This window comes from Diadema antillarum, unplaced genomic scaffold (genome assembly GCF_040938485.1).
Source record: "Diadema antillarum isolate AM-2024a unplaced genomic scaffold, OU_Dant_1.0 seq00000386_RagTag, whole genome shotgun sequence".
Classification (NCBI taxonomy): Eukaryota; Metazoa; Echinodermata; class Echinoidea; order Diadematoida; family Diadematidae; genus Diadema; species Diadema antillarum.
Window position 1 is genome coordinate 385,060 of NW_027271384.1, and position 15,386 is coordinate 400,445.

At 39.0% G+C, this 15,386-nt stretch overlaps 1 protein-coding gene across 1 annotated transcript in view; it reads left to right on the forward strand.

Annotated features, from left to right (window-relative positions):
- Positions 1–15,386, forward strand: part of LOC139731870 (integrator complex subunit 3-like) — a 38,933-nt gene that overhangs the window by 18,980 nt on the left and 4,567 nt on the right. The window contains exons 15-28 of the mRNA XM_071642745.1: positions 542–633; positions 2,139–2,282; positions 3,731–3,857; positions 4,524–4,587; positions 6,478–6,581; positions 7,081–7,125; positions 7,655–7,774; positions 8,111–8,207; positions 9,098–9,157; positions 9,961–10,029; positions 11,354–11,429; positions 12,719–12,835; positions 13,986–14,034; positions 14,627–14,797. Of these exons, the coding sequence (XP_071498846.1) occupies positions 542–633; positions 2,139–2,282; positions 3,731–3,857; positions 4,524–4,587; positions 6,478–6,581; positions 7,081–7,125; positions 7,655–7,774; positions 8,111–8,207; positions 9,098–9,157; positions 9,961–10,029; positions 11,354–11,429; positions 12,719–12,835; positions 13,986–14,034; positions 14,627–14,797 (1,335 nt within the window). The remainder of the gene's footprint in view (positions 1–541; positions 634–2,138; positions 2,283–3,730; positions 3,858–4,523; positions 4,588–6,477; positions 6,582–7,080; positions 7,126–7,654; positions 7,775–8,110; positions 8,208–9,097; positions 9,158–9,960; positions 10,030–11,353; positions 11,430–12,718; positions 12,836–13,985; positions 14,035–14,626; positions 14,798–15,386) is intronic.

Sequence of the window (15,386 nt, forward strand, 5' to 3'; positions counted from 1 at the left end):
TCACACATTGTCAAGACATTGTACTATAGACCTATTAGGAGAACCATGCATTATGGCGGAGGCATATCAGTAGCCGTAGCGATATATCTAGTTGTTGTCTGAGATAAAAACAATTGAGGAAAGGTGACAACAGTTAACATGTCATCAGAAGTTAAAAAAAAAAAATTCTCCTTCTCAACTGAAAAAATTCAAAGCCTTGGTATGAGTAAGAACTTATAAAGTTATGTAACTGTAGTTTCGTAGAGTTTATCTTGATACATGCATGTTTCACAATGTAAATTTCCACTGTCGCCTGTAAACTTTTGGTAGCTTTTCCTTATACAAGAGAGCATCAAAAAAGATGAATTACATTTGCTTTGTCATATTTGTCATCATAGTATTAGACACTTAATATATTTCACAACGTGTCCGGAAATGTTGCTAAGCAAAAGGGTAAGCAGTTATATACACAGTCATGCTGTCAGTCTAATCTGCTATACCATAATAATTTGAACAGTTAATTCCATTCTCTTGCCAAATATTTATGTATTTTTATTTCCAGATCCCTCTCGCCTTTGTTCGACAACACAAAGATGGACAAAGAGCTTCGAGCGATGATCAGGGAAACATTTTCAGAATTCTGCACAGCAGAAGGTGAGTAAAGCCTCCGCCAGTCACTTTGCTGAGAGTGCTTTAAATCTTGTGACACACATGCCAATTTTCTTTGTGTATGTGTGTTTCAATTTTGCTCACTTTGCCTCTTTTGCAAGTGAAATTAGTTGCAGAAGTATTGAAAGGGGCTTTTTCAACTCCTTGGATCACTTTCCACGTCCCCTAGTCCTTCTTTAAAGGCAGCCGATCGCCATCCCTTACGGTACGTAAACTCCGAATGACCGAAGTTTGTGCATGCAATTGCGCAATGCCAGACTCGGTGCTACATCCAAAAACGTGTGGGACAATGCTGCCACTGAGACACGTGTGTGTGTGTGCGTGTGTGTGTACGCATCATACACAAACATTGTCACTGTAAGCTGCAGTGATTGGAGGAGAGAGCAGAGACTCCAACTCTCCCGTTTTCGACGGGAGATCTCCCGCCGAAAACCCATTTTTGCAAAATCTCCCGCTCTTCCCGTTTGAGATTTAATTTCTCCCGCCCTCGCTCTTTGTCTCCCGTTGGAAAGGATTTTTTTACATATTTCTGTCGTATGTTGAAAAAAATAAGCCTTAGATAGCACCAGAGAGCATCTAGATCCCTGGGAATTTCGCGCTTCGCACACATCAACTTTGAGTCTCCCGTTTGGTAGGGGTTTCAGGCGGGAGAATCTCCAAATCAGAAGGTACTTTGGATTGGAGTCTCTGAGAGAGGCCAGAAGACGCGTGGCTCTTTTGGCCTCTCTTCATGCGCATGCGCACTGAGAGTGTGCGTCCATTCGGAAGCTCTCGCGGCTCGCTCGGACAGCCATTTTGGGTTAGGAGATTTGTAGCATAGAGCTCTTGTAGGTTAGCGTGTTGTTCGCTGACCCATTGAGCCAGCGCTATTCTCATTCTGGGTCACTACATTTGATACAGAATGGGGGAGACAGCGTGTTGCGTTCGTCTCCGTGCCGCACAAACCACTCGCCACGATTGAGTGCCTTTAAACTTCTTGCATTGCTCAAAAACAAGTATGCGTGACATTGTCTCATCTCTGTACACTTGATGTAGCAGTCTCAGCACTTCTGACGGAGTTTTCCTCAACCGGACCAGAAACTTCAAGTTTGTTTGTTGCTCTGTGCTTATTGCGTAATGACCTGAAAGAGAAAATGTGTACCTGGTATATTAGATTATGTGGAAAAAAAATCTGACGGCTGCAGAGAGCTAAGATCACAATTACATACCCCACATAGATTACTTTGAAGGTGAAACCTCTTAGTTTGAAGTTTGGGTTTGAAATAAATTTTTTATGACACCAGTCCTGGAACTTTCTGACACACCTTTTATGTCCCTTAACTGCAGAGGAATACAACTGGATTATGTTTAACTTTTTCTTGGCATTAATGTGTCCCATATGGTTGGCATATGTCATTCATCGACACATAAGTTGTTGTGAGTGAACTCTCATTGTTACTTTCACTGTAACAGTGTTACTTTTTACTGCCCCTTTACATAATTTCACATAGCCAAACCAGAGAGTCCGGTGCCTGACGCAGCCCCAGAGCCAATTCCCACGACCAACAACAATTCCTCGGGCCATTTTGGCCACGGCCACCGGAGGCACAGTAGTGAGGATGCTGCTTTCAGTGACGAGGAAGATGAGGACAGAGGTATGACTTCATCATCATCATCTTCATCATCATTCATCATCATCATCATCGTAATCATCATCATCATCATCATTGTTATCATCATCATCATCATCATCATCATCATTGTTATCATCATCATCATCATCATCATCATTTTAGTGAAATATTTTGGGAAAAATTTAGACACACATAAAGATGTATTGTTAGAGTTTAGGGAGTTGAACAAAGTGGCAGCTCTCGAGGTCTTGAGCAGCTCTTCATTCAGTTTGTACACACACATACACACACACACAAATCATCAAGTTTCACATCTTTAGATTTGTTCTTGGTTTATAATAAGAGTGATACATATTTGCATTTCCTCGTCAGTGGATAAGTTCTGGCTGTGCCCAAGTATTTAAGAAAAGTGAAAATCAGTCTAAAGTTTCACACATGTACTTCTCTGATTTTACTGTTTTCTTACAAAACAAAATATCAAGAAGGAACATATCTGTTAAGGAAAAAAAGCAACTCTTAAATGAGGCAGGAGTGTTTGGAGAAATTCTGGCAAAACTTGATGAGGTTCTTTTCACCTGTTTTATGAATTATATTGATTTTATGTCATAGCCATTCATCGCTATGGAAACTGGTTCCAAACAACCTCGCCTCTATTGTTGCTAACCATGCTTGCACCTGTTTCAACTAAAGCTATAACAAAAGACTAACATTGTTTTCTTTTGTACCCTATGGAATTTGCGCAGTGATTGTAAACAATAAGGTATGCCACAAACACCTGTGTCCTGCGCACCTGTTTTATGTAAATTATGCATTCCAGGCCTATTGTACATAGACATTTTTTGCTTTTGTAAACAATTGTTTGATGGTGGCACAAACTTTAGGTGGTGCACCTGTTTTGTGTAAATTTCAATGATCACAATACTAGCTTTAAAATAACTGATGCAGAGTTGCAGATAACTTTGCAAAATTTGAATGAACCATAGAACAGTGGTATAAAACAATCCATATTACCACAATAAGGGAAGAAGGGAGATCATCACAGCAGCACTATGTTTTGATTCTTCAGTTTTTACTGGACTTGTTGAAATTAGTCATACCCTAATTCAATAGGATCTCATTACTATAAAACACAGTATTTTTGTGGCATAAATTTTTCGCTTATTGGAGCCGACGGCCTTGGGTTGTTTCATGGCCTTGATGACAACACCTGAAAAGATTATATAGAAATGTGAAGACGAGTAAACTCAGTGAGTTCGTCCTAGTTGTGTCTGAAGTGAAATATTCTAGCTCTGTTTTGCAACATTTTTAGGTGACAGCATTTTTAGAAGGCATATAAAGAAGCAATTGCGCCCTGCCAAACTTGTGTCAACCAACAAATCAAAGCGCTTATTTAGTATTCTAAGTTTGGGAAGAGAAAATGTCCTTTGAAATGGGCTGTACCTCTCCGACCTCCACTCCTTTGGCTTTAGGTCGACCGAATCCTGTGGACATGCTCTTCAGACCCATCAAGCAGGAGGAAGAGGTGAACTTTGACCAGCTCCTGGACGAGATGGAAGGTGACATCAAGAAGTTTTGTGCAAGTCTTTTGGAACAAAGGTGGGTTAGGCAGATGTTATCTTGTGACTACCCCTTCCTAGTTAAGATGAATAAACTTTTATGTGTGATTTGTTGTTCTATGTATTTTTTTTTTGTTGCTATCTTGTGCATATTTTTTCAGTGTATTCATGGTCCTTTGTGTACAATGTCTACAATTCAGCCTGCGGACTGCGATGGATATTGCTCAATGAAATACCTTTCCAGTTCAGTTCTATTCAATTCAGTTCACTTCTTTGTATTCCTATCATTGCTTGTCTTTGCCGTGAATTCCAGAGCAAGAGTTCTGTAGATGTTTAAGAACGTAGTACTACTCTCATATTGCATCATTATGCAGTTTCTAGGAGGGACGTACAAACCATCAAAATATGTCATCGTAAAGCTTACTCATGTTGCTGCACGTCGTTCTATGGCAAATTTCATTTCTTTCATGTCACTGCTAAGTGATGCTCAACTGTGAACCACAGTAAGAGGTAGACCCTGGTCATTTTAAGTATTATATACTAAAGGTACTGGATTCAATAACCACTTCTTTTTAAACATATGGGAGATGAAGGTGATACTTGATATTCATTGGTACTCCCAACATCAATAGTCAAATTTTTGTCAAAGGATGTACATGTCTGTAACAAATTTGTGTCCCATCTGCGTCTACATTTGTCTCCATAGGGATGATGATGTGGAGACGCAGTGTGAAACAATGCAAGAACTTTGCAGCTACCTGCTGGAAATGGTAAGAAGCATTATTCAATATCTATGTTATATTGGATGGCAGTGAATGGGGTACCAGTGGAATATCGCACAAGTTAGGGCCGATATTGCATGAACTGAAGATAAATGCAATATTCCGTGGTATCCCATGAAACAAAGCCATCCAATATAATCATTATCATCTATAATCATCTGTTGGCCCTACATGGCATAAACTGTAAGAAGCAGAATTTGACTTATTGGTAAATTGTAAGGGTGATAATTCTGAGACACATGTCCACTGTAAGAAAATGAAAGCAAACTCCACGTCCAATGCAAAGGCAGAATCAAAGTTCTAAATTTGTAAAACCCTTTGCACTAACATAGTTACAAGTTGTTTAGCCCTTCAAAAAGTTTATTTGTCTAATAGTAACGGTCACATTGCAATTGTTTAGCACAATTGGGCTTTGTGAAAGCCGCATACTTTGAGTTTGTCAACGTTCTGGTCAGAGTAGATTTATCAGTATTTACATTAGCGGCAGAGTTGCAAGCTATGGTGTTAATGTTTTCATCTCTTGTTGCATGTGCACAGTCCTCATTTGTCTCTTGACACGAGACTTGAGATTGAGCATGATGCATTTCCTCAATTTCTTGGGAACTAGTCAAAGAGTAAGTTAGCTCAAAGTTCACCTCTTCTTCAATTTGAGGCTTGGAGCAACTTTTGCAGCGTCTTCAGTTTCACCACTATCCAGTATCATTGGGCATGTTGGGGCTTTGCCCACAGTTGCTGGCACTGTTGACCTTCTTGAGGTCAATTGCTTTTCATTTGTAGAGCATTTCTGGTCTGGTTCTTTTTCTAGAACTCACGACAAAGCATTGGAGATGCCTTATTTCTCGTTGTCACTAACCTGACCGACGTATGAAGCAAGGCTTCTTTCGTTCCTATGACCAAGAGACCCTACAGAACTCCCTTGATGCAAAACCAGTTTTTTGTAGTAACGTAATGCCTATAGCCCTGAGGCAGTAATTTGTGTACACTCTTGACAAGTTTGCAGTTTTTGAAATCTGCACCATCAGAGTGCCTAAGTATGTAAACCCCCACTGGGAACTTTTTGTTCCATGGTCCTGTAGATGGTGCGACCGATTTAGGGGTTTAAAAGAATGCGTCACAATCAGGGTTCAGCTTGGAGATGTATTTCTTGAAAGACACAACATGGTGCTTGTTATCCTGTGTTTCGTCCATTTTACTACTATCAATTCGCATGGAACGATTATCCTCTTGAGTTCGTTCGGTCAGCTCGTCTCTAGCTTGAGCTACATATTCACGGCCGTGTGAGTCGATATTTATTTGGAAACGATCCCATCTTAAGTTCCATCAGTTTTCGCAGCCTCTTCTGTAGATGTAGATTCGTATGCTCAAACCACACTTTATTTTCTGTAAACCACCTGGAGTAGACTGGTCAAAGATTCTTTAATGTTGCAGTGTTGTGATGTCATTTCCGTCCGTTGATGTGTGGTGTACAACATCCCCTTTACATACTTTCTTTAGCTGCAGTTTCTGCTCGGTACGATTCATTTGTGCTGGCGAGCTCACTGTCAATGATATCTGTAATTCAGTGACGTCTTCCATTATTGTATGGAATGATCAACCCCATACAAGAATGAAGCATTCATATATATTGCCGCATCTTTTGCTTAACGTTCCTGAGTTGAATACAGCATTGGATGTGATGGAGACACAGAATCACATACACAGGTTGAGGTGTGATGGCATCTGGCCTTGTGGTAGTACTGTCAAAAGTCGGTAAAGTGTGGTCTGAGGATGAGGTTTCACAGACCTACATGTAGCAGGCACAGTGGTTTAATTACTGGTGTTGGCAAATATGCATTCTGATTTTGTTTCATGCTTTCCTTTTGCATTATTCCCTCACAGAGTGATTTTGATGGAGACACTGCCACCCCGCTGGCGCACTTCCTCTGCAATCTGTACAACCAGCAGTTTGTGGGGAACATCCTCCCTGAGGAGATCAATGATGAGTGAGTGGCATAAAAAGGCTCTCACTTTTAGAGCCTCCTTATCAACCTTTAAAAGTCAGAGCCCTTTAAGATATAGAGTTCCTGGTTTAAGTTATTGACCCTTTAGTCTATAAGAGCCATTTATTAAGTCTATATTTCATTGATAAGAGCCTTTCTATGTCCCCCTCAATTTCCAAGAGGTTTGGTTAGACCTTCTATATATAGAGCACTTAGGTAAACCCTTTCATTATAAGAGCCTGTACATTAAGCCATTAATTTCCCATAGCCCTCAGTGTTAACCTTCATTCTCAGAGATTTTTTATTTGATCAACCCAGTCATTCTCACCTAATGAAATTAGTAATCATTGAGAACTTTAGCCTTTCAACTCTGAAAACATTTGAATCTTTTAATTCTTGACAACCTATGTGTTCACCCTTCAGGGTTTTTTTTTTTTCATTTCAAGGGTAAAATCAAAGTTTCTGCCATAAGTTGAGTTTTTACAATTCTTTTCCCCCACAGAACAATGGAAGATGCTCTTGGAAAGCCACTCTTTGTTATGTTCAGGTAAGAATGATTCACTTGTTCACAGAAGAAGCCATTGAAACAGTACATTCACCATGTTTAACGATAAACCTTTGTAAAAGATTGTCAATGTAATACACTGTGAGTGCAAGCATGATGTAGAACATTTAGGATATTAGAGCAGTCTTTTTTTATGAAAACATCTTCATCTAAAAAATCCCATAGATGTGAAATATCATTGCAGTTGGAGGTTTTGTGACTTTACAAGATGTTTTAGCATTAGAAACTTACTGCCCATTGGCCAGGCCTTGATGCTCACAATGCTTGTTCAAAATGTTGAAATGAAGTCAAAGGTGAAAACAGACCTTGACCGCTGTGGAAGGATAAAATTTTATTTGGCTTGTGGCATGAAACTCAAAGACAGAAACTGATGTAGAAGGAAATGTTGGAAGAAAAGAGTTTCAGATGACTTGTCCACAAGTCATCCAGTCCTTGTGCTTTGAAATCCTAGAGTATTGCAGCATTTAAAGACATTCCTCTTCTGTTTCCCTATCACCCTTACACCTCCCAGAAACCTCAGCCAGGACACCGAAGACAACAGCTGTCCAATCCAGCTACTGATTCTCTTCTGCAGCATGTATGAGAAGCACCCCAAGCTCGGCTACCTCCTCCTCTTCTTCCTCCATGCCAGGTGGGTACCACCCCCTTCCCCCCCCCCCCCCCCATGCTCTCTCCTTGCTCATGCAGCTAGAATTGCCTATGTTTGGAATTACATTGGACTCCCATTATATCAGCATCATCATGCTGCAAGGGCCTGCAGCATTTTGATTATACTGCCAGATTAATTAATTTGAAATTGTTTAGTGTTTGATTGTTGGGGATTTTTTTTTTTCAAAGAAAAAAAAAAACCCTTTTGATTATTGCAGGCTCATGCACAGAAATATATTTGTTGTATTTTAAGTGACCCTTGTGATAAGTCGTTATGTGTGAATTTCCCATTTCTTATGTTGACTTTTGACCTCTGCAGTAGTAAAGATGGGGAGAGCAAACTCCATGTGTACGAAGAGCTGTGTAAGAATACAGAGTCCCGGGACTTGGCAGCGTGTCTAGTGAAGGATTTCACGGTATGATGTCATTATCTTCTTGGTATTAATGTTACCTTACGTGAATGTCCCTGTGTGGAAACATCAGTACCAAGAAATATCTCATCTTTAATCCCATCTCAGGAACCATGATATACTGTCAAAAGCAGTTGAAAACTATAAGCAATTATATAGGCATAGGAGTTCATTCTTTTCCCCCACTTTGGCAGAAGTTAAGGTCTATTTGACAATGCCTGTCATTATATTTAGGGTTACCTACTGCTCCCAACTCCAGCAGGACAAGTTAGGATGCATTATTCTCAACTTTTTATTTTATTGCTCCGATTCTTTGGTAATGGGAGTTACAATTGTATGTTTCGTCAGTGAAATTCATATCAGAATAAGGTGTATCACAGAAAGTTTTAATTGTCTACCTTCTCTATGTTAGTTGATGACTTAAACAGAACTACCCTATGCTGTTCTAATTATATTTCTTTAATTGGGGAATATGCATTCAGTTAAAGCAGATGTATTTAGCCATGTTGTGTGTTTGTGGTCTAGTAGTAGGAAACTGGTTTTTATTGACAGTCACACATTTCACATGCATGGTACAGAGATGAATAAATCAGTTCCTGGTAAATATCTCTGTAGAAATCATTCCAAGAGCCTCTGTGGCCAAAGTGACCTCACTGCTGTTCTGGTGTTTGATAACGTAAAACAAAGCTCTACTCTTGTTTCAAATATTTTGTGCTCAGCTGGTAAATGTGTGACATGTTTGTCTTTTGTTGTAGTCTTATATCAGAATCTAAGAAACTTACATTACAAGTCCAATGATGAAACAAGAAATTGATGGGTTGAGTGAAATAGATAAAGGAAAGCAAAGCTGAAGAGTGGTGAGTAATGATACCAGCGCACACTGTTTCCTTATGCAGGAATGTCAAGAAAATGATGTCAATCTTCTCTGCTACCTGGTGCCTCCCGTCTATACACAGGTAACAATTCCTCTTCTGTGTTGTTACACCCTTACTTTTTGTACTCGGTTCACAACTGAGATATATCTACAGCAAACCTGAAGTCGTAATGTCTGTTCCATATAGAAATTTGGCTTCTTCCATTATGTTAAAGGGGATGGCTAGTAACTGATCAGTGGGAATCAGTGGGAATGCTGGGGGGTGATTGTTCCAATTCTTGTGGCATTCATTAAAGAGTACATTATATGTCTGTTGTTGTGTGAAAATTATTTGCTTCAGAACGGTCTCATATTCAAGTAATGTGCAGTTTAATGCCCCGTCACTGTACAAGCATGCTAACCTGGAAACATTAAACTGCACATTACTTGAATATGAGACCATTCTGAAGCAAATAATTTTCACACAACAATAGTTATATAATGTACTCTTAAATGAATCCCACAAGGATTGGAACAATCATCCCCCTGCATTCCCACTGATCAGTTACTAGCCATCCCCTTTAAGTAATGTAACTAAATAAGAAAAGAAAAGAGAATGATGTAGCATCTAGTATCAAATCATAACATCTTGGTGAGAAATTTAACATTTTTCCCTTGAGTTCATTTCTAGTTTGCCAAACTCTTAAGAATCCAAGAAAGTTCTAAGAACCATGACCTAGCATGAATACAGTTTGACTTGAAATTTGCAAGAAATGCCAAGAAACCCTCCAGGTGTTAGCGGTTAGGTGATATACACTTGTATGCAGCAAAGCTCTGTGGTACAGTTTTGATGCTAAGTTATTGTTTTTTATCTTTTTTCTCCTGCTTTTTTTGTTTTAATTACAGTTTGCCGATAGAGCTATGGGATGCATAGAACTCCTCCACATCATTGTATCTTGCATAGATTCATCACAGGTGAGTTAAAGTCTTCAGCACTGATACTAGTTGAATACCACAACACAAACCCAAACTGGAATGCTATACGTTTCCAAACTAAAATGCCAAACAGAACAAAAAATTGTAGATAATTCAGATGCTGTTTGTACATGGTACAGGCACCAGAGTTTGAAGGTATAGATCAAAAGGACATTGAGGTAATCAAAATATTTGATCTTGCTTGATCATCATTTGCATTGTACTGAAATGTAAACACATCAAAGATGTGAGATACATGTTTTATGATTTGAAAGAGGAAACTTGGCTATAAATGACTTCCTGACTTTGAAGATCTAGTGTGCCCCCCCCCCCAAAAAAAAAAAAATGAATATGTAGCAAATAGTTCAAACTAAAATGTTTATCTACATAAGCACAAGAAAACTAAAGAGAAGCTACCAAACAAAATAAATTTCTAGTCTCATCTCAAGGCTGTGCACAAAAGCTGATATTTAAAAACAAAAAAAGGAAGAAAAAAGACAGGAATTTAGTATGAAGTGGGAAATGGATCACAGATTCTAATATATATATATATTTTTTTTTTCTTATCGAACTTGGACTATATAGACTGGGAAAGAGTGGGTGGGCAGCACACAGATTGAATGCTAATTAGAAGCTCGTCAAGCAGTTACTCTAATTTTTCTCTCTACCCCCACCCAGCACTAAATTAGATAGATGAAGCTTATGTTTTTTAGGGCCTGTCAGAAAAGACCAGCACTGAATTAGAATGATGAAGCTGCATGTTTTTCAGGCAATCCAACATTTTCCAGGCAGGGCCTGTCAGGAAAAAACAAAAAACAAAAAACAAAAAACAGCACTGGATTAATTAGATGAAGCTGTATGTTTTCTAGGGCATGTTAGGAAAAAAAAAAGGTACAGGCTGTACGAGTCAGGCTGACGGCGTCCATCTTGAGCCACTGGGCATCGCAGGAAGAGCAGCATCTGGCAGACGCCATTAAGGGCATAATGGTGCGGGTGGTGAATGCCGCCAAGAGGATACGCCAAAGATGCGTACGTGCAGGCCTGTCCTTTGCAGCAGTGGTGGAGTGCTGATCCTGTTGAAGTTATTCACATGGAATCCTTTCTTTTTTGCATTTTCTTTGCATGTCAATGCTGTCATTTTTGCAGTCCAACATTTTCTAGGCAGGGCCTGTCAGGAAAAAAAAACAAAAAACAAAAAAAAACACTGGATTAATTAGATGAAGCTGTATGTTTTCTGGGGCATATCAGGAAAAAAAATAGGTAAAGGTTGATAGGTGAGCTCTCTGACATTTCATCTTTAATCTGGTGATCTCCCTGTCCACAGTTACAAGGCCTCATCTGTGATATAATGCAAGGCAGCCTTATTGTCTTCAACAAGGATAAAGTGGCAAACTTTTTAGGTGAGTGTGAGTCACTGCAGTGATTCCTCTTTCTGTTTTTCATCATCATTGTAGTACGGTTTCTTCTTCTATCTCGTTGTTGTTTGGGCTTTTTTTCCTCCTTCACTGTATTTCTTTAAAATTGCATAAATGGAAATAGAGGGGAAAAATCAACAGAAGAAGAGGTCATATTTCTGCAGTTTTAGTGCAAAGTGACATATGTTTGATATTTTCCTGATAGGGCTTATTGAGTTTTTGTCATGCACATTATCTTAGTTGCATTTTGCATCACCAAAGTTGGACACATTGAAAGGAATTAAAGAGATCTGTAGTATACCATTGAATTTTCATTACTAAAAGGCAAATATACAGAAAGAAACGTTTTGTTCTTTATAGACCCACGCCAAACAAGTCTGAAAGAGTTTAATGGAGTCAGTGTGTGATTGGTTCAATTCACCAGTCAGTTGATCCATTGATCTATTGCCAAATCTCATGGAGTAAACAACTTGTCTGGTCTTGAATGATATCAAAAAGGAATTTGCTGCACATGTTGATTTTGAGGTTTTGATATTAAATCGAGAAGAAGTCTCGGAAGAATTTCAGAAACTGTATTGTTTTGGGAAATGTATTTCATGGAAATTTTGATGAGTTGCGTGGGCTAAAGCTCACTGGTAAGAATAGTAAGCAAATAATCAACGTTGGTGAAGGTGATGGGACAAACTATCACTTCCAAGGCGATCTGGATGTAGCTATCTTTCCGAAGCGCAGCTGAGGAAAGATAGCGTACACATTCAGATCGCCAAGGAAGTGATAGTTTGTCTCATTGCCTGAAACTAAAAGTTGATTATTTGCTTTATATTCCACATTTAGGGTCATAGAAATTTCCACTTTATTCCACATCTGAAACCGTTTTAGCTGTCTTTAGGTATCCTTAGGGCTTAGGCTACGTGTGCGCGTAGATGACAAAACAATGAATTTGCTGCGCGCACCACACCGCACCGAAGTGAAAGTGCGTTGCACTGTGTACTATCAAGTGACCTAGGTCACATGATAGTCCACAGTGCAACGCACTTTTATTTCGCGCGTACTCATCTTGCGTTAGGATTGTGTGGACTGTGTGGAGATCAGCGAAACAAAAGGGACTATCAACATAGAGTGTAACAAACTTTTCTTCTCAGGTGATGTGATGGGCAAAACTACGCTTCATCACGTGATCAGCTCTGGACCAATCTTATTGCAAGATTCTTAATATGTGGAATATAATGCATACTGTTGTAATTTGACAAACCCATTGTCTTGTATTTCAACAGAATCGACGTTAGAATGGGAGACGTTTGAGCAGTTCTGTGTTTGGCAGCTGCTCCTCGCCCACGATGACATCGAGGTAGAACATCTGGTACCACTCATACCCAAACTCAAATACAAAGGTGAGCTTCAGGGCAGGATGTGATGACTGTCAGTAGATAAGCTGTATGGTTACCGTCTCATGGGTGGTGTTGTTGTTGTTGTTTCTCATGCAATCCAAACAGCAAAAGAATTATTGAAGTTTGAGCAAAAATCAGACACAGAGGAATGCTGACACTTTCATAAGAGAGGTTTCTTTGAAGATGAATGGGAAGTTAGTTTCTCAATACAAAATAAATGCAACTGTACAGTATTAAAGGGTGTGTACAGTTCTGGTCGAGGTGTAGATTTAGCTTTTAACATTTTGCGAGATATTCAGAAACCACTCTATGAGATGTCAAAGAGCATGCAGTTCTAAGGGGTATCAAAAGTTTATTCGATGAAAATCGGTTTTGAAATGGCTGAGATATACAAAAACAAGGTGAAACAAAGAGATCCTAATAAAGTTGGGGCATGTCGCCTTTTATTATTAGCACTTTTTTTTGATATCTCAGCCATTTGAAAACCAATTTTCATCAAATAAACGTTGAATCCTTCTTAAAATTACATGCTCTTTCATATTTCATAAGACGCTTTTCATTATCTCACTTAGGAATGTTTAAAAAACATGAATCCCTACCTCAACCAGTACTGTACAGTCCCTTTAAGATGGCAGATATATAATTGGATTTTTAGGATTTCATTTAAATGCTGGTAGGTAAAAAGATATATTATATATATCAGGAAGCTTTGTGAAAACTTAGATATCTATTTACGTCTGTATAAGAGCAAGAATCTAATTCACAGAGTATTATTCCCATTGAAATATATGTATTACACAAGTATCTTCTGATTGCCCTTTTGATATCTTCCTGAAAATTTGATGGGGAAAATGTTGGCAGCCCTTTCTAACTAAGGACGCTTTTGATGTGATAACATCATCACAGCTGATTTGAATGTGTGATTTTGATTAATGTTATTTTATCAAAATCATGTGGGGAAAAAAAATCTTTGAAATTCCATGCCTTTCTCGAATGTAACATAGTAAATGAATCTTCTACCATTCTGTTTGACTAATGTTACCATCATGATTGGGCATCGTCAAGAGGAAGGCATTCTTGCCCAATTGGTTCTCCTTACCCTTTCTGTTTTATGTTTTAATAATGAGTGTTGTCTCGTGCTTTCATGTCGCAGAACATCCCGAAGCCTTGGCCAACATGCTTCTGATGCTAAAACTTGAGAGGTAAGGCATATTTTGTAGGTCTGTCCAGCACAGTAAACTGATGTATATGGTTAACGTTTGCACTGTGAGTCTATTGCATTGCCAAGAAATATACGCACGGTATGAACAGGTCGATTGAATATTGAAATGGGCTGAAAAAGTCTTGCAGAGAGTATGATGTTAGCCATTCTTGAAATATACAAAAAAAGATGCAGTCATACCGTTTTTCATTACCTTATGCGGATATTCAATGTAAGTCATGAAGCACCCAATACGTTTTCCATGAAAAACCCATTTCCCCGTAACGACAATAATAACAATGTTGCTACTTCTACTACTACTCATAATGTTGATTTTGATTAGAGATATAAGAATGATAGTAATAATTTTGTTGTTGGTGATAACGATGGTGATGATCACTATCATTTGTTAATGCCAGAGGTAGAAGCACCATCATAGTTATGATTGTACTCATATCAGTATATATCTATTTGTGGTATTCCCTTGAAGCTTGTCTTTTGAAAGTGATCTGGACATAAAGTTTCCATGAAGTGCATTTCTTGGACATGATGAAGAGATGTGTTATGAAGATTGTATGTGCCTTTCTCCCCAGGGCTTCGCAAGAATTTCTGAAACCGCTGTTGAGTAGGAAGGTGGAGTCCGGAGACAGGCTGACGGCGTCCATCTTGAGCCACTGGGCGTCGCAGGATGAGCAGCATCTGGCAGACGCCATTAAGGGCATAATGGTGCGGGCGGCGAATGCTGCCAAGAGGATACGCCAAAGGTGCGTACGTGCAGGCCTGTCCTTTGCAACAGTGGTGGAGTGCTGATCCTGTTGAAGTTATTCACATGGAATCCTTTCTTTTTTGCATTTTCTTTGCATGTTAATGCTGTCATACCATTTGCAATCCAACATGAAGGTATTACTCGTAGTTATTAAAGGGGAAGGCTAGTAACTGATCAGTGGGAATCAGTGGAAATGCTGGGAGATGATTGTTCCAATCCTTATGGGATTCATTCAAGAGTTCATTGTATATCTATTGTTGTGTGAAAATGATTTGCTTCAGAATGGTCTCATATTCAAGTAATGTGCAGTTTAATGCTTCCAGGTTAGCGTCCCTGGTCAGTGACGGAGCATTAATCTGCACATTACTTGAATATGAGACCGTTCTGAAGCAAATCATTTTCACACAACAATAGATATACAATGAACTCTTGAATGAATCCCATAAGGATTGGAACAATCATCTCCCAGCATTTCCACTGATTCCCACTGATCAGTTACTAGCCTTCCCCTTTAACCCTATATTGTTGAATCCATTTATATGAATATAAACTAAGCACCATCCACGAGCACCAAAGTCCTTGACCAA